Here is an 18993-nt window from a genome sequence, read left to right on the forward strand (position 1 = left end):
AAATATAGGTCTTTTATTGCAGACACAGTCAGGCAAGTGTATAAAGGGTAATAAGGAAATGCCTCGAGAATTAAAGTACTTCTCTGTGGCTCTATTCACAGAAGGCTCACACCTGATGGATATACAAGAGCATCACTGGTCTAGTTGGTGAGCTTGAAAACAGATAAGTGCCAGGATCTGAGGTCTGACACCCAAGAGCTATGAAGGTGATGGATTTAAACAGTGGATGTGCTGGTTCTCATCTTCTAGGGTTCTACAGATTGAGGAACTGGAGCGTAGCTAATGTGATCTTACTATCTGAGCAAGAGAGCGAGAACACAAACAGGAATTACTGACCTGTTAAGCTTAGCATCAGTGGTTGGGAAATTACTGGAATCTGTAATGAAAGATGTAATAACATCTTGGAAAGCATAATAAGATTGAGTAGCTTTCTTGATAAGGATATAAAAGAAGAATGCACAGAGCTGTGGGGCAAGTTATGCAAGGTAGCACAGACATTAAGCTAACCTTTCAGGCATGAAAAGGTTTAAGGGGAAAGCAGGGGGTGGATTCAGGTCAAGAACACGCAGAGCAAGTCAGCAAGTACTGATCACAAGCATCAACTTGTTTCTCTCGCCACAGATGTTGCCTGACCCGCCGCATCTTTCCTGCAATTCTATCGATCTTCTGAAATTAGATGATGGGTCCTGGCCAGTAGAAGTGTAAAACATGGGACAAAACTTTACAAGATATTGTAAAATATTGATTTTTAATTAATCACAATATACAAGAAATATTCACTATTAATGATTTCTGGTCACGTTCCAGTTGATTAGACCTTAAATTATTACATTTCAGAAAAACACAATGGAATACTTTCCTCTTGAAACGTAGGACAGCTGCATTGTGTGGCAATGGTTTCCGGTTGCAAAGTGTGTTGGCCGAGAGCAAGCCCTTCACTAGCCCTGAACAACTTTAAGCCCTGAACAACTTTAAGAGGTGGACTGAAACTTAAAAGTTATAGCAGACAAACAGTGTAATTGTAGAACAATATACTGAAGCTAGCCCAGTGACAAAATCAACAGATAGCAACTGCAACATTGGAGACACCAGAGAATGCAGACGTTGGGATCTGGAGCAACAACCTGCTGGAGAAACTCAGTGGGTCGAGCAGCATCTGTGGGGGGAGGGAGAATTGGGAATTGTCAACAATTCAGGACAAAAATTCCTTTCCTCCCACAGATGCTGCTCAACCCGCTGAGTCCCTTCAGCAGATTGTTCGTTGCAATTCTAACATTACCTGCTATAAGCGTTTGATGGCTCTGGGCCTGTACTCGAAGTTCAGAACGATGAGGGGGGCACCTCATTGGAACCTACCAGACACCCAAAGGCCTGGATAGAGTGGATGTGGAGATGATGCTTCCATTAGGAGAGTCTGGAATATGAAGGCACACCTCAGAATAAAGGGACGTCCCTTTAGAACTGAGACAAGGAGGAATTTCTTCAGCCAGCGGGTGGTGAATCTGTGGAATTCATTGCCACCGAGGGCAGTGGAGACCAAGTCACCGTGTATATTTAAGGCAGAGATTGATAGGTTCTTGATTGGTAAGGGGGGGGGGGTTAAGGGTTACAGGGAGAAGGCAGGAAAGTGGGGCTGGGGAGAAAAAAAGATCAGCAATGATTGAATGTCAGAGCAGACTCAATGGGCCAAATGGCCTAATTCTGCTCCTATATCTTATGGTTTTATATCTTGGAATGACAGGATAGATCTACCGTACTTATAGTCTATATTCTTTAGTTTGGACTATCAAGTTATATATAAATATTTTCTCTCTCTCCACCAGCCACATTAAAAGGAAACCTAGAGAAACAATGCTGCAACAGCCAAGAGAAACCACTGCACAACCACCAGCTGAGTGCGATGTGCATACGAATATCTTACTCAGATACTGTCCTCTTCCCAAAATTCAAGGTTGCAGCAAACTGCTCAGTCAATGATTGCCATCTACGTTGGAGCACTCTTTGGAGTACAACGTGCCTGCCGTGTGTTAGAAGGGCACCTCTGGCTTCACTTTGCGATTCTGCGGAGCTCGTGGATCAGCCACAGCGCCAAGCTGAGCAGCACCAGGGATCCCGACTGGTGGGTGGCTGCCAGTGGGGTGGGGACGTAGAGCAGCAGGGTGCTGATTCCCAAAGCAGCCTGAAACAGGGCCAGACAGAATATTTACACAGTGCAACGCAATGTCAGCACGCAAAACATGGCAATTACAGCTCTCCAACACCCACCTCAAACCACCCTTCCACCTGTCAATCTCCAGCCAGTGGCTAGGCTTCAGAAAGGAATGGAATTTCTCATCAAAACCCACTTCTTGGAGGCTCTTGAGGCTAACTGGACCCCTAAAACAGGGATGGATTATCAAGCCTAGTGGGTGCACCTAAAGATCCCAACTAGAGGCATTCCTGAAAATACATAGAACATGAAAGAGTACAGCAGAGCAACAGGCCCTTCGGCCCACAATGTCTGTGCTGACTGTGGTGACAATTTAAACTAATCCCATCTGCCTGCACACAGTCTATATCCCTCCATTCCCTGCCCGTTCATATGCCTGTTCAAATGTCTCTCAAATCACTGCTGTTGTATCTGCCTCCACCACCTCCCCTGGCAGCGCATTCCAGGCACCTACCAATCAGTGTAAAGACTCGTAAATCTCCTTTAAACATTCCCTCTCTCCCCTTAAACCTATGCCCTCTAGTATTTGACATTTCCACCCTGGGGAAAAAAGACAGGTAGATGGAAAGGAGAGGTTTAGAGGGATATGGGCCAAACGGAGGCAAATGGGCTAGTTCAGGTAGGCATCTTGGTCAGCATGGACGAGTTGAGCCAAATGCCTGTTTCTGTGATCATCTACCAAATCTCTCCCAAATCATTTGACATCAACATCGTTTATTAATTGATAGGGTGCTGGAATTTACAAACCAACTCAACCTCCTGATTTCTTTATTCACCCATCTGCCTTCTCTTTCGACTACCATCACTCCAGTAGTCTCAGTTAAAGTCAGTCATCATGAAGATGCCAGTTTCTGGAATAAAGCATCCACTCATGTCCATTAGAGAAGGAATCTGCCACTCCTGATACAAATTAAGGTGAGAGCATTTAAGGTGAAAGGGATAAGTTCAAAGAAGACATAGAACACAGAACTCTACAGCACAGTACGGGCTCTTTGGCCCACAAAGTTGTGCTGACATTTTATCCTGCTCTAAGATCTATCTAACCCTTCCCTCCCACATAGCCCCCTATTTCTCTATCACTCATGTGTCTATCTAAGAGTCTCTTAAATGTCCCTAATGTATCTGCCCCCACAATCTCTGCAGGCAGTGCATTCCACGCACCCACCACTCTGTAAAAAAACTCACCCCTGACATCCCCCTTATGCCTTCCTCCAATCAACTTAAAAATTATGTCCCCTCATGTTAGCCATTGTTGACCTGGGAAAAAGTCTCTGACTGTCCACTTGATCTATACCTCTTATCATCTTGTACACCTCTATCAAGTCACCTCTCATCCTCCTCCTCTCCAAAGAGAAAAGCCCTAGCTCGCTCAACCTATCCTCATAAGACACGCTCTCCAATCCAGGCAACATCCTGGTATGTGGGATTTATTTTTAAAAACAGAGTGGTGGGTGCCTGGAATGTACTGTCAGGGGTAGTAGTAGAGGCAGATACAACAGAGGTGTTTGCTCCTAGATAGGAATATGAATGTGCAGAGAATGGAGGGAAATGAACACCGTGTCGGCAGAAGGAACTACTTTAGTTGGGCATTTGATTACTAGTTTAATTAGTTCAGCACAACATGGTGGGCTGAAGGGCCTGTTCCTGTGCAGTCCTGTTCAAAGTTTATAAAATGATGAGAGGCACAGATAGGGTAGATGGCCTGAATCTTTTTCCCCAGGGTAAAAATATCAGATACTAGAGGGCATAGCTTTAAGATGCATGGGGGAAAGGATGTGCGGGGCAAGTTTTTTTTTGACAGAGTGGTGGGTGCCCGTAACATGCTACCTGGGTAGTGGTGGAGGCAGATACGATAGTGGCGCTCAAGAGGCTGTTAGGCAGGCACATGAATATGCAGGGAACAGAGGGATATGGATCATGGCAGAAAGGATTACTTTAATTTGGCATCATGCTTAGCACAGACATCGTGGGCTAAGGGCCTATTCCTGCTGTATTGTTCGATGTTCTTGTGCTAGTGGGCTTATATCTGAGTCCAGTGGTTAGGATGACACCAAGGTTAGCTGCATCTATGCCAATCTTGCCAGCAATGCCACATCATAAGAATGACACTTTAAAAGGTTGAACCACACCCAGTACCTGCAGGTAAGCCATGGCCATCAGCGATGAAAGAGCCACTCTAGTTCTCCTGGACAACGGCATCCTGCGGGAAAGTGCGTAGAGGATGGTCACTGCTGTCACTGAGGCAATACCCTGGAAACACAGAGTAGTGATTACAGAATTAGAATAAGGATAGAGCCTGAGATAGAGGAATTGTCTCTCCACAGCCCAGTGACAGATCCAAGCAAATGATCCATAGCAAAATACATCCAGAAATCTGAAACCTGAATGGCCGTGCAGCAAAACTGAGTGACTGATGGGGACAACATGCAAATCAGAGTTAAAAGCAGAAAATGCTTGCACTCCTGATTTTCTTTCTCATCAGTGTTGTATGTTAAGAAATATCCTTTCGGTATAATCCATGCAGAGTGTCAGCCGAGCCAAATGCCCACAAGAGGTTGCTGGACAGGGACCATAACCAAGACCCCCAGCCAATTTCTCTGCCTCTTCTCCCTTCCCCTCCTCGCCAATCCTGAATGCACCCTGCTGGCCTAACTAGGCACAGCAGCTAAATGCAGAACAGGAAAGGGCAGGTGTCGTTAACTACAGGATGTCATTGGTGGTGGGTATATAGAACGAGCTGCCAGAGGAAGTGGTAGACACGGGTACAAATACATTTAAAAGACATTTGGAGAGGTACACAGATAGGAAAAGTTTAGAGGGATACGGGCCAAATGCAGGCAAACGGGACTAGCTCAGGAAGGCACCTTGGTCAACATGGACGAGTTAGGCTGAAGGGTGGTGTACAACAAAACAATATTCCATAACATGACGACTTTGAATGGATTGGCATCTGGCTCACTGGTAACTGATCCCTGAACTCCATTCCCCTTGCTTGGGTCCCGGTTTCAGCACTCCCTTGAAACTGACTGGGTTCACCGGAAAATTATTTAGCGTCAAAAAAAAAGTGAATTGTGTGTGTTGGAGTATTAATAGAATGACATCCAATAGTCCAGAAAATCTGCTAGTCCAGCACCAAAGTCTTAAATCTGCCGGATTAACAGAGCTTTACTGTACCCGGACTACAGTATAGACAGAGTGCTACATCACTTGTAGTTCTGTCCACCAGCTGAGACACACTGGGTCATGAATGGGGGTAAAACATGCTATGTTATTATTCTGAATCAGGAACCTGGCCAATATTTATCTCTCACTATTACAGAAACAGATTATTTGTAGGAGCCTGCTGTGATCAAACTGTATTGCACTTCTTCCATTACAAGACTGACTGAACTTCAGCAATACTTAACGAAAATCAGAAAATGCCAAAGAGCTCATCAGGTCAAGCAGCATCTGTGCAAAGAGAAACAGAGCTCACGTTTCAGAGTTCACCCTGATAGAAATTTATAAAAGTGAGAGGCATAGATAGGGCAGACAGAACATTTTTCCCCTGGGTAGAAACGTCAAATACTAGAGGATATGCATTTAAGGAGAGGAAAAGTTCAGGGCAAGTTGTTTTTTTAAACCCAGACTGTGGTCGATGCCTCAAACAGGCTGCCAGGGGTAGTGGTGGAAGCAGATATGATAGCGGCGTTTAACAGGCTTTTAGATAGACACATGAATATGCAGGGAATCTGAAGGCAGAAGAGATTTAGTTTAATTCAACACAGATCGTGGGCCAAAGGGCCTGTTCCATGTTCTAGGTCAAAAAGACTTCAGAATTGAGTGTTTCCAGCAATTTTTGCTGTTACTTCAGATTTCCAACATCTGCAGTTATTTGATTTTCAAGAATTACTTCAATGGTATATGGCATTTTGCAACACGAGGGGGTGGTGAAGGCAGCATTTATACAAGACAAGCCTTTGTCTGTGGACTCTGAGATCAGACAGTTAGAGGAGATGTCACCACGTGCAGCCCGACTAGGGCCCAATAGTCAAACACCCTGGAGCAAAGTGGATGTGGAAGAACTGGAAGCCAGACCTTCTGGAAATAGTTACCAGGATTCTGTGATCGAACTGAACGGTGGTTGGGTTCTCAAAGAAGTTTCGGAGAGCTGGGGAAAAGGCCAAAAGGTCATCAGGTATCCAACGCTCTCCCATTTTGGGGAAGGAGTTGTAAACAAGTCCAGCATCCAGGCCAGCAACAAAAGCCCCTGCAGAAAGATCATAGAGAAATATATTAACCACAAAATCACAAACTGGATTTCAATAGGCACAAGTCCCAAAATACTCAGGATTTCAATGTCTTGGCAAAATATTTGAAATAAAACGAGAAAATACCGTAGACACTCAGCAGGTCAGATTGGTATTCATTTATTATATTCACATGTACTGAGATACCGTGAAAAGCTTCTGTTTTGCATGCCACTAGACAAAAGGCCACGACAAGGTAGTTTGAGAGATCAAGTGTTCATCTTTCAGCAAATGGAAGGCATCAGTGTGAATGTTTCAGGTTGACGATCCTTCATTAGACTCAAGAACAGAAAGGTCATCAACTGGAAACACTAACTGTTTCTCTCTCCACAGATGCTGCCTGACCTGATGAGTGTGCCCAACGTTCGTTTTGTTTTGGCACAATTTCCATTATCAGGATAGCTACCCAGCACCAGGCAGCTTTCTTAGATTATTTGGTAAGTTCATAGTTCAAGGCTGCTGTAGTATGAGAGTTATGATACTGGGCTAGTAATTAATTAATTAAAACCAGACTTAAAAGCAACCATCCTCAAAGAGAACTGCAAAGTATCAAATTGCCACGTAATGCATGGCATAGTAGCACATTGCAGAGCTGCTGTCTCACAGTTCCAGTGACCCAGGTTGAATCCTGACATTTGGCGATATCTGTGTGGAGCCTGCACGTTCTCCTGGTAACCGCTTGGGTTTCCACCAACTGCTCTGACTTCCTCCCACATCCCAAAATCGCATGGGCTGGTAGCTTAATTAACCACTGTAAATTATGTGTACTGTAACAATTAACCACTGTAAATTAAATACTACACCATAATGTGCAGCAGAGTGGCTGAATCTAGGGGCAGTTGATAAAATGGAATTAGTGTAGAATTAGTGCAAATAGAATTAGTGTAGGATTAGCTTGACGGGTGGCATGGACTCAGTGGGCTAAAGGGCCTGTTTCCGGGCTGCATCCCTCTATCAGAAACTCTATTAGAATGAAAGTTAACAAGTATGTTAAAATGGGAGACTGTAAAGGCCCTGACATCAAGGCAGTACTTGACTCAGTGTGAATGGGACCAAAGGGCACCTTTCACAGAATGGGGGAGACAGCCTGGCAAATGGAAACCTCACCCATAGAATGGTTATGGACATTGAGAGGCCAAACACCAGAGCGACAGCAGATTCTGACCGACAGGTGTGCTCTCACCCCCACCACAAGTACCCTGACTAAGCTGGTAGACCCACACCCACCCTTGTAGATTGCCCATGGTGGTTCTGTTAGGTCACTGCCTCTTCCCCATTTAACACCTACTAGTTGTAATTTTTTAAATCCTTCCGTTTGATCAATTTACTCAACATATGGAGTCAGTTACAGATCCAGCTTAGGGTGATGTTTTAGGGTGAACACCAACCCAACTCATGCGCCTTTGTGACCATCAGCCACTTGAATAGCCAGCCAGCCGTTTACCTGAGAGCGCAGTTACAAAAACAAGTCCACCGGTGCCTTGAGCAAATCGCCTGAACAGCATCATCTGGCGAGTATTCGGCATCTACGTTAAGAGATCAAATTCATTAAAAAAGACAAATTTACTGATGGAGAGTATTGCATATCAGAGGGTAAAAATTCCTTGTTAACTCTGAACACCTGAATTCAGCTCCTTACCCAGAATCAATTGAGAGCCTTCTTCAGGGACATGAGATTCAATAGAAATGCCATAGTGTTGAAAGAGACTTTTTGAGATTGGTTTGAAACATACTAATGGGACATTTTTGGGGAAGCTTTACTCTTTATTCCGTATATTTTTTTGGCACTACAGTCTTTGCACCATTCCGTTGTTTTGTGCCTGTTATTGTGGTTATTATTACCACATATACTTTTACTCTGTGAGCTTCATGTGAACAAGAAATTTCATTAAACCCTGGGGTATGTGACAATAAAAACCAACCTAACATTGTGCCTGCTCTTAACGGGTTCGAAGTGATTGAAAAACTGTTGACTGCAGAACTAACTTACTGTACTGTTGCAAGAATCCAAAAATCTTTGTCACTTTACAAAACAAACTAAAAACCTTCTTGCCTGCACCTTGTATGACAAAGGTCAGACTACTGCCCCCTTGTTGCCAGGAGGAGAAACTAAGAATACTTGGCATATACTCTCCAGAGAATGAAAGGTGATATTACTGAAGCAGATAAATTTCAAAAGGGTCTTGACAAGGCTGGGGTGGAGGGGGCTGGGGATAACTGTCTCAAAATAAGGGGTTAGCCATTCAGGACAAAAGGGAAGATATTTCTTCACCCGAAGGTTGTAAACCTTTGGAACTCGAGGGTATATTCCCGGTCTTAATGTCTCCTCCTGGAACAATTCCACTATCGCAGAAATCAAGCTGGTAAACCTTGTTGCTGCAAGTATATCCTCTCTTCGGGAACGAAACCAAAGGGCAGCATAATGGTGCAGAAGGTAGAGCTGCTGTCTCTCAGCTCCGGTGACCTGGGTTCAATCCTGACTTCAGGCGCTGGCCGTGTGGAGTTTGCATGTTCTCCCTGTGACTGGGTGGGTTCCCTCCGGGTGTGCTGGTTTCCTCCCACATCCCAAAGACGTGCTGGTTGGTGGGTTAACCAGCTACTGTCAATTACCCCCTAGTGAAGGTGAGCGATAGGAGAATTGCAGGGAGAAGCCAACAGGTGTGTGAGAGAATAGATTACAGGGAAATAAATTGGGGAATGGGATTGATCAGGGAGCTGACACAGACTCAGTGGGCTGAATGGTGCGAGGGAAATATGAAAACTCTCAGGCGCAGTTCCACCAGGACCCTACGTAATCGCAGTAGGACATCTCTCTACTCAAATCTTATTGGCCAACTTAGAAGGGCTTGTCTTCTGAATTGCTTCCTATACATGCTTTCAATACAAGTACAAGGACACTCGGGTCTTCCTGAACAACAGTTCTTAATTTAACATGGAAATAGCCTATCTATTATAGGAGGCCATCCAGCCCATTGGTCCATGCTAGCTCCCAGCAGAGCGATCTCATCAGTCCCATTCCCCTCCCCTGTAGCTGTAATTTATTCCCACTTACATGCATATGAAATTTCCTTTGATTCTTTTGTCTCTTGCCTAAATTAAGGGATGATTTACAATGGCTAATTAACCTACCAGCACATTTTTTTTTAGGATGTGGGAGGAAACTAGACCATCTGGGAGAAACCCAGGTGGTCAAGGGGACACGGAGTAAATTCCACGCAGAAAGCACGCACAGTCAGGATCGAACCTGGATCCCTGGAGCTGCAAGGTGACACCACCACCTGGGTTGTGGCACTTCAAAAGCAATGACCCACCACCACTTCTCAAGGGAAATAGGGGACTGTCCTTGCTAGTGAAACTCACACAAAAATAAATTGCACACATCTTTGGCACTGCTTGCCTGCTCCAAAATACCAAAACATTGTTCAAGATATTTCACTGCAAATCATTAACATGTAAGGAAATGTCCTCTGTGTTACCTTGTAGGGGGGCAGGAGGAGGGACAGGCCAGTCCACAGACTGGCACAGTACAGCACCAATGCCGATCCCAGATGTGCGGCCAAGCGGTACTGACTGACCCGGGGGATGTCGTACGAATCCTTTTTCTCCTCCAAGCCGCTCTTCACCATGAACCAGCCCAGCAAACCCTGAGAAGTGAGAACGAGGTTAGGTGATAAACGAAACAGTGCATTTCTATAAGTATAGATGCAGAAAGATATTGAAAATGAAAATACCAAGTCAGTCAGCACTCTTACTGAGAGACAATACTGATAAATTTAACCTATTCCAATGCACTGTTCAGGGGCTCCTTTATGTCTCAAATAAAACCATTTCTCTCCTTGCGTTCACATCTGTTCTCTTTGACCCCACAATCTACATTATGACACTGCACTTTATTGTCTGCCTGCACTGCATTCTCTCTGTAACTGTAACACTTTACTCTGCATTCTGTTGTTTTCCCTTGTACTGCCTTAATGCACTGATGTGATGAATTGATCTGTATGAACGGTATGGAAGGCAAGTTTTTTTTACTGTACCTTGGTGCATGTGACAATAACAAACCAATTTAAAATTTTTAAATTTGAATGGGACGGTTTATTCTGATCGATGCCACTCCTACCCCTATTCTATACCCTAGAGTACAAGGCCTTTGTGACTTTGGTATATAAAATTAACAATTGCCATTTTAGAACTTTATCAATATGTTTAGATAGTGTATATTATCTTCTATACGCAATAATTATGTTCCTAAGAACACTCGTGTATAGAAAGTCACATTATAGCAGAACAGGCTGTCGTTGCCTTCAAACCACAGATTTAAACAGGTTTTCCTGATTGCGACTGTGATATAATCAATGCAGCCCATGTAACATAAATGGTGTTCCTTAACCCATCAATCACGTTATAATCAATCCACGTCATGGAAACGTGCATTATAGCAGAACAACCTGTATCGTTCCATATCAGTTTACATTTTGTTTTACAGAATGCCACAGTGAAGGAGAATTCTCCATCTGCAGTAACCCACAAAGGCAATGAGATGAATAAGCAGTTCAGCTGGCTTTGGTGACATTTGCCGAGGATGAACATTTGCCGGACATCAGCGTTTCCGCTCAAGTGACGTCAGGCTGAATGGTTCCAGTCTGTACCAAAGCAGGAATTCAAATGCAACTATATTCTTGAAGCAACAGGAACATGCCCAGCTCCCATAACCATCCCCCACCTCTGTCTAAATTTGAGATCAGTTAACTCATTATGGGATGGAGAACCAGCCTGGGACTTCCCAGGACAGCATTGTTCACTGGAAATTTACCTGTCACTACAGACATGGGGAGGCCTAAATGCCCACAGGTGTAACTAGAATTGACCATCCTAAAATACATATCAAACTGGTCAAGGTCATGGCAGGATTACATTTCAGGTAGGAAACAACATACTCCAGACCGCGATGTGTAAGAGAGCAGGGAGGGCGAGTTAACTTTTAGGTCAGCAGTCTACTGCCAGACTTCCAATGGCAGCTATGATCCTCTCTTCACAGATGCTGACTGGTTACCTGCACACTCACATCAAAAGCCTGTTTCCACCAATTCTCAGTTTGCTCTTCACGAGCCCTATAATGGTAGCAAGTTGTCGGGAACAGCCGGCGTCGGGTCAGCACCCACCTGAAAGCACACAAACCCACAGAGGCCTGCCACTCGCAGCTTCAAGCTCCTTGAGAACCAGCCCTTCCTCCAAAAGTAGATGGCTGGCAGGATGTAGGCCAACCCCACTGCCCGACCCCACATCCGGTGGGAATACTCCATGTACCAGATGAATTTGAACTCATTCAGAGTCATGTCATGGTTTAATCTGCAAAGAAAAACAACCCAGTGATGCAGCCATGGGCCAGCATATATAGTCTGTAGACAGAATGAGTGATAATCATTTTACGAACACAATCAACACAAAGCAGCAAAAGCCCTCCCTAATGAATATTTCATAAGCCTTATTGAAACACTTACTGAACAGAGATTAGGGAACATGCTCCCTAATAAAACTGGCATTGAGAGATTAAAGATTGGGACAGGATGAAGGAAGAGAGTTAAAACAGGTTCGCTAGTTAGCCAATTTTCTGCTAGAAGCCCACAGTTCACCCAGCATATAATGAAAACATACTGGATCATGAAGCTCTTCAGGTATGAGACACAGGAAAAGCAGAGTACCAGAATGACCTGGATAAAGACCCAGGTGCAACGAGCAGTTGTGATTTGAAATATGTTGCTTGAAAAAGCAGTGCAGGCAGACTAAATAAAAATTCTTAAAAGGCAACTGGATAAGTACTTGAAGAGCCGTTGGACTATCAAAGATTTGATCAAAATTTTATAAGATAGCTTTATTACTCATGTTCATCAAAACACAATGAAATACATCTTTTGCGTAGTGTTCTGGGGGCAGCCCGCAAGTGTTGCCACGCTTCCGGCACCAGCATAGCATGCCCACAACTTCCTAACCCGTACGTCTTTGGAATGTGGAAGGAAACCGGAGCACCCGGAAGAAACCCACGCAGACACGGGGAGAACGTACAAACTCCTTACAGTGTCCAGAATTGAACCTGGGTCGCTGGCACTGTAATAGTGTTACGCTAACCGCTACACTACTTTGTCTGTCCTTGAGCAAAGGAACAATGGGTTGAGTGATTGCTCTGAGGTGAAACTCGGTGACCTGGTGGTGCAGTGACCTGGATCCACAGTCACCTGTCTGACAAATGGATTTCTCTTTGCTTCCCAACCACAAAGATTGCCGATGCTCCAACTCGTCAGTAGCCATAGCACAATCTGCGATTTCACTGTTGCACAGCAGAGGTTTCAGGCAATGCAATGGCGACACCAATAACTGCTACAGTGCAGTTAAATACTGAGCTTCTAGATACTGGAACAATGGAGGGTTTATCTGGGTTGGGGGATAAGAATGGACACCTCTGGGCTCAATCCATTCGGCCCCTCATGGCTGGTCCAGCATTCAATAAAATCCTGGCTGAAGGAGGAGGAATGGGGCAGGTCTTCCTGTAACCCAAGGTCCGCCGCTTGTCCATGCCCTGGACAACTCTGTTGCTTCCAGTGTGGTCCAGAGAACACAGACTGGGACCGAGAGGTCCACTATCAGCAGAGCCGTGCCAACACTTGAGGTAGATCCCCCTCACCACCGGCCTCTCTGCTGTCAAACCTGTGGCTTAAACTGAATGTCTTCAACATGCACAAACTTTCAAAAATTGGAAATAAAAGTGTGTACCAGAGGGACCTGTGCTGCACAACCGTTCCAATACAAATCGTGCTTCGGAGGGTGTTGCATTGGGCGGCTTCAATCCCATCCAATCAGTTTATAATTATTGATGGTGAAAAAACCATGAAAGTTTATCTTCTAAATTTAGTTCTTTTTAATTTGTGTTCAATATTTTACTCTCAGATTTTCCTTCGAAGTAAGGAAAGAGTGTGCAGTCATTACATTTGGTCTTGGTTTGGCCCTTGAATGTTCACAGTAACACAATGGTTTAATGGAGAGATTGCCTTCAATGAGAAGTTAAGATTTCCAGTGGTACATGAACATATCTGTAGTACATTTTAAAAAAATGTTCCAAACTTAAATTTTTATGGGGATTTCCCCTTTTTATGGGGCAGATACATTAGGGACATTTAAGAAACTCTTAGATAGCCACATGAATGATAGAGAAATGGGGGGCTATGTGGGAGGGAAGGGTTAGATAGATCTTAGAACAGGATAAAATGTCGGCACAACATTGTGGGCCAAAGGGCCTGTACTGTGCTGTAGTGTTCTATGTTCTATGAAGGGATATTTAATGCCATTCCCTAATTACGTTTGAAAAAGTGGTGGTGTCATCTTCTTGAAACACCATACTCCTCAGGGTAGGGAGTTCCAGAATTTGGATCCAGTGAAGAAGGAATAGTGCTATATTTCCCAGTCAGGATAGTGTGTGAATTGGAAAAGAACTAGTAAGTGGTATCACATGCATCTGCTCCCTTTGCCCAAGCTAGTGAAAAATAATCACAGATCTGGGAGGTTCTTCCAGCGTAGACTGAGTGAATAACTGCAATGCATTTTGTAACCTGCTCCTCACTACATCCCTGAGATGAAGGGTCACTACTTGAAGTGTGAACTCGTTTCTTACTCCTTGCAACCTGACCTGCTGAGTTCTTTCAGCATTTTCACTTTTTATGTTACTTCCACGCTGCTAGGGGGCACAATAACATAGAGACCACGTTACCGAACTAGTAACCCAAAGGTTGGGACTAATTCCCTGAGGACACGAGTTCAGATCCCAAATTGGTAAGTTATATTTAGTCCAATAAACCTTGAATGAGAAGCTAACAGGCACCAAAAGACTACCTGAATGTTGTAAGACTCATATATGATCCACTGACGTACTTTAGGGAAGGAAATCTGCCATCTTGTAGGATCTTTCAGACAGTCCTGGTTTACAGAAACCTGGCTGACTATTAACTGCCCCCCAAAAAAGTCAAAGCTCTTCAGTTAATGAGCTACCAGGAAAGGGTTATAAACGCTGGTCTGGCCTGTGACAACCACATGCTGAGAATGGAGTGGAAAATAAGGTCAAAGATCAGGAGATTTTACCCACAGGAACTTACATCTTAAACTCTGGGAATTGCTGGTACTTCTGAAACTCTGCCTCCCACTCCGGCAGAGTGCTTGGGGGTTTCATTTCCTTGATCAGGTGCCAGTCTACCATCGATAAGCCAGACTCTGTCAGCCTGTGGGAAAGGAGGAAAGTACTTACAGCATTGTGTTCAGCAATGTACAACCACTATGGGTTCCCCACAGATTGCAGTATTCCATTGCAGCATGCAGAATCCAAGCCAGAACAACGGAAGGAGAGCCCCACTTCCCGTAATCTGCAGCCACCCTGTCACACACCAGCTGGCCAAGTGCATCAGAATCGGTGGATCTCACATCGGCCTCATCAGCCACCTCAGAACCCCAAGGACTTGGGGAATTCATTTCCAACTCTGAGAGGCTGCCCAAGTAGTAGTGCTGGTTTCAAATGCCATGGAAATGGAAAAGCAAAGCAAACAATAATCTTTTCCAACCAAAAAATGTCAGCAAACTTTTAATTCATAGAATTAGCAGTAGTAAACCACAACTGTACTTCTCAGAAAACTCACTCTAGGCTTTGGAAGATGAATCTATGGTTGAATTGTTGTACGTCACTCACATTCAATGTCACGTATTCTGAAAATTTACTACTGAATAATGCAAACCTGTTAAGAGAAATCCTTTCAACTCCCTTCACTTCCAGACTAAATCATCCTCCACCCCTTGTCAAATTGATCCTTATTCTGCTTTCTTTGATCTAACCCACCCTATCCCACTCTCTGATGACCTTGATGGAATAAGCTGTTGGATGCTCTACACAAATGTGCATTGTTACAAGGAAGACTGTATATTCCCAGCAATGAACAGTAGTTAGCCGTTGGAAGTCTGACCAATTTCTCCTTCCAAAGACCAACTAAGAGGACTCCCTTGTTCAATTAGACCCAGAACAGTCGACTTGACTGTTGAAAAGCTTTGCCATGTAGGTGACTCAGGGTACTTGAAGCTGGAAAGGCACCCTGTTTCATTTTTAATCACCAGCCCATTGCTTATCTGAATTCTCACCAATAATTGGATGAAATCATTCATTGTGGAAATTAATTGGAAATATGAAATGAAGAACTATTCCTCATATGCTGGGCTTTTAACTTCTTCCCACAACCAGCAACTCCTCTCATTTCACCATCACCCTTCATTCTGCCAAGCAAAAGCTCCACTGATTTCTGGCTGGAACAATCAAGGCGCAATCTGGCACTATCTTTTGGCTCACCCAAGGGGGTCTCAGCAAATTCAGGCAGTTTTCTTCCCCCAGTCAACTTGGCTTGCTTTTGCTCTCTCCCCGGGAGCTCACAGCACTTTCTAAAGGGTGGCGAGAGTACATACCCACATGCAGACAAAAACACACGTTGCAATTGTGAGGGACAGGCCGAGAGCATCTGTTCCTCTCCATTGTTCGTATTTTAAGAACTAACAGCATAATTAGAAAAGGAAAATGTTTGATATTGGTTAAAATGGGAAATTAGCAAAAAAAAAAGGAGGCAGAAATGGTTTCAGGAGATGGACAATAAAAGTCTGCCACGATAGATACTAACACCTCAAACGCAAACAAATAAAAAGTGTTCTGGAATAGGACATTGGTTACTTTTAACGTGGAACACCTTTACTCACCTGGTTACTCCACCGAGGACCACAGCCCCAACGACCATCCCGCTGCATGCAATCATCCACTTCCCCAGGATTCTGTTGGTGGCGGCATTGGGTACAGAGGCAGCACCAGACTGCGCTGTGGCATTTGTGACAACAGAACTCTTCCCCCGCCTCACCACACAATGCTTCCACGGACGATTGAGCTGAGAAGAAAAAGAGAACAAAAGAGTGTGACTACTCCATCTGAGACCTGGAGATTCTCATAAGGTAAGAACAGAGCATTATGGCTGTCCCAGCTATCAGATTTGACTCACTCCTCTCACATCTCTTTTCACAGAGCCCTGCTGAAGTCCACTATCATATTACATTTTGAAAATGATAGAATCAGCTTACATCACCTCTTAGGATGTGTCTTTCAGGTCACAGCTTAGTACATAAGATAATTGTGATCTCCCTTCTTAATTTTTAGCAGCAGCTAGTAGAACCACTGCCTGACCTGACTGAGAGGTGACCATATAATGGTGTATAAAATCATGAGGGGCATAGATAGGGTGAATGCACTCAGTCTTTTTGCCAGGGAAAAGGAACCAAAAATAGAGGGCATAGGTTTAAAGCAAGATGGGAAAGATTTAAAGGGGACCTGAGGGGCAAGTTTTTCCATCCAGTGGGTGGTGGGTATATGGAACAAGCTGCCAGAAGAAATAGTAGAGGTGGGTACAATTAAAACATTTAAAAAAATATTTGGACAAACACATGGATAGTTCTCACTGAAGGGCCTGCAGTGGAATGGGTCAGCAGCTTCCTGGGTGTCAGCATCTCAGATGAACTATCCCAGGCCCAGCACGTAGATGCAACCATGAAGAAGGCATACCAGCATCTCTACTTTCTTAGAATGCCCCTTCTCTGATACTATGTGTCTGTGAAGCTGCTGCAAGTAAGTGTTTTGTTGCAATTGTGCGTATATGTACTTGTGCAGATGGCATTTGAGTTGTGGAAGTTGGATTACACAAGAGACATCACGTGCTGCAATCTGGAACAACAGTGGGTTGAGCAGCATCTGTGGAGGCAAAGGGCTGGCCGACGTTTGAGGCTGAAGAAATGCACTGGGGGAGGGGGGGGGAGAGAGAGAGAAGGGCCGGTGGGGGTGGGGGGGAGAGAGAGAGAAGGGCCGGTGGGGGTGGGGGGGAGAGAGAGAGAGAAGGGCCGGTGGGGGTGGGGGGGGAGAGAGAGAGAGAAGGGCCGGTGGGGGGGGGGGGGAGAGAGAGAGAGAAGGGCCGGTGGGGGTGGGGGGGAGAGAGAGAGAGAAGGGCCGGTGGGGGTGGGGGGGAGAGAGAGAGAGAAGGGCCGGTGGGGGGGGGGGGGAGAGAGAGAGAGAAGGGCCGGTGGGGGTGGGGGTGGGGGGGGGGGGGGAGAGAGAGAGAAGGGCCGGTGGGGGTGGGGGGGGGGGAGGGAAAGTGAAGGGCCGGTGGGGGGGGGAGAGAGAGAAGGGCCGGTGGGGGGGGGAGAGAGAGAAGGGCCGGTGGGGGTGGGGGGAGAAGGGCCGGTGGGGGTGGGGGGAGAAGGGCCGGTGGGGGGGGGGGGGGGAGAGAGGGACGGCCCGGTGGGGGGGGGGGGGGAGAGAGAGAAGGGCCGGTGGGGGTGGGGGGGGAGAGAGAGAAGGGCCGGTGGGGGTGGGGGGGGAGAGAGAGAAGGGCCGGTGGGGGTGGGGGGGGAGAGAGAGAAGGGCCGGTGGGGGTGGGGGGGGAGGGAGAGAAGGGCCGGTGGGGGTGGGGGGGGAGAGAGAGAAGGGCCGGTGGGGGTGGGGGGGGGAGTGAGAGAAGGGCCGGTGGGGGTGGGGGGGGAGGGAGAGAAGGGCCGGTGGGGGTGGGGGGGAGAGAGAGAGAGAAGGGCCGGTGGGGGGGGGAGAGAGAGAAGGGCCGGTGGGGGTGGGGGGAGAAGGGCCGGTGGGGGTGGGGGGAGAAGGGCCGGTGGGGGTGGGGGGGGTGGGGGGAGAAGGGCCGGTGGGGGTGGGGGGGGGAGAGAGAGGCCGGTGGGGGTGGGGGGAGAAGGGCCGGTGGGGGTGGGGGGGGGAGAGAGAGAAGGGCCGGTGGGGGTGGGGGGGGAGAGAGAAAAGGGCCGGTGGGGGTGGGGGGGGAGAGAGAGAAGGGCCGGTGGGGGTGGGGGTGGGGGGAGAGAGAAGGGCCGGTGGGGGTGGGGGGGGGAGAGAGAGAAGGGCCGGTGGGGGTGGGGGTGGGGGGAGAAGGGCCGGTGGGGGTGGGGGAGGGAGAGAAGGGCCGGTGGGGGTGGGGGGGGAGAGAGAAAAGGGCCGGTGGGGGTGGGGGGAGAAGGGCCGGGTGGGGGAGGCTTCCCCTGGAGACAGGCCGGACTCCCCCACCCACCGACAGACAGACAGACAGACGGACAGACCGACCCTCCCCGGACACCCCGCGCCCCCTCACCGTGCTGAAGCCGCCCCCCAGCCGGGAAGCGGCCGCCCTCAGACCGCAGCGGCCACCGAGCAGCAGCATCGCCTCACCCTGCCGGCCCCTCCGGGGCAGGTCAGGGGTCAACCCATGACGCGCCTCCGCCACCGACCAATCACAGCCCGACATCCTGCCCCGTGCCCGCCCACTCCAGAACACTTCACCCTGAAATTAAATTAAATTTTATTTTTTACAATCACTCCTTCGAAGTGCAGGAGAAATAACTCAGTGACCCAGCGGTCGCCCGCGGTGAGTTTAGTCTGCTAATTTTCAACGCAGTGATGTG

At 46.7% G+C, this 18993-nt stretch overlaps 1 protein-coding gene across 1 annotated transcript; it reads right to left on the bottom strand.

Moving 5' to 3' along the window:
• Positions 1-729: 729 nt before the first annotated feature.
• On the bottom strand, positions 730-18851 carry LOC127576672 (cytochrome c oxidase assembly protein COX15 homolog). The gene is made up of 9 exons (XM_052027283.1): positions 18684-18851; positions 16267-16448; positions 14637-14759; positions 11658-11844; positions 9975-10142; positions 7943-8024; positions 6304-6458; positions 4346-4459; positions 730-2179 (listed from the first exon to the last, which is right to left on the bottom strand). Exons 1-9 carry the CDS (start codon positions 18834-18836, stop codon positions 2048-2050), a joined length of 1296 nt encoding a protein of 431 aa, XP_051883243.1. The 5' UTR covers positions 18837-18851; the 3' UTR covers positions 730-2047.
• Between the last annotated feature and the right edge of the window lie 142 nt (positions 18852-18993).

This window comes from Pristis pectinata, chromosome 12 (assembly GCF_009764475.1).
Source record: "Pristis pectinata isolate sPriPec2 chromosome 12, sPriPec2.1.pri, whole genome shotgun sequence".
Taxonomy (NCBI): domain Eukaryota; kingdom Metazoa; phylum Chordata; class Chondrichthyes; order Rhinopristiformes; family Pristidae; genus Pristis; species Pristis pectinata.

What these genes read in the sequence shown, in the direction of transcription:
- LOC127576672 (XM_052027283.1), bottom strand. Translation starts at nt 18,836, where the DNA reads ATGTCGGGCTGTGATTGGTCGGTGGCGGAGGCGCGTCATGGGTTGACC. An exon ending in GTCCTCGGTGGAGTAACCAG is followed by an intron (nt 14,760 to 16,266) that starts GTGAGTAAAGGT and finishes CCTTTCCCACAG; the next exon opens with GCTGACAGAGTCTGGCTTAT. An exon ending in GTGGGTTTGTGTGCTTTCAG is followed by an intron (nt 10,143 to 11,657) that starts GTGGGTGCTGAC and finishes CTCACTTCTCAG; the next exon opens with GGTTTGCTGGGCTGGTTCAT.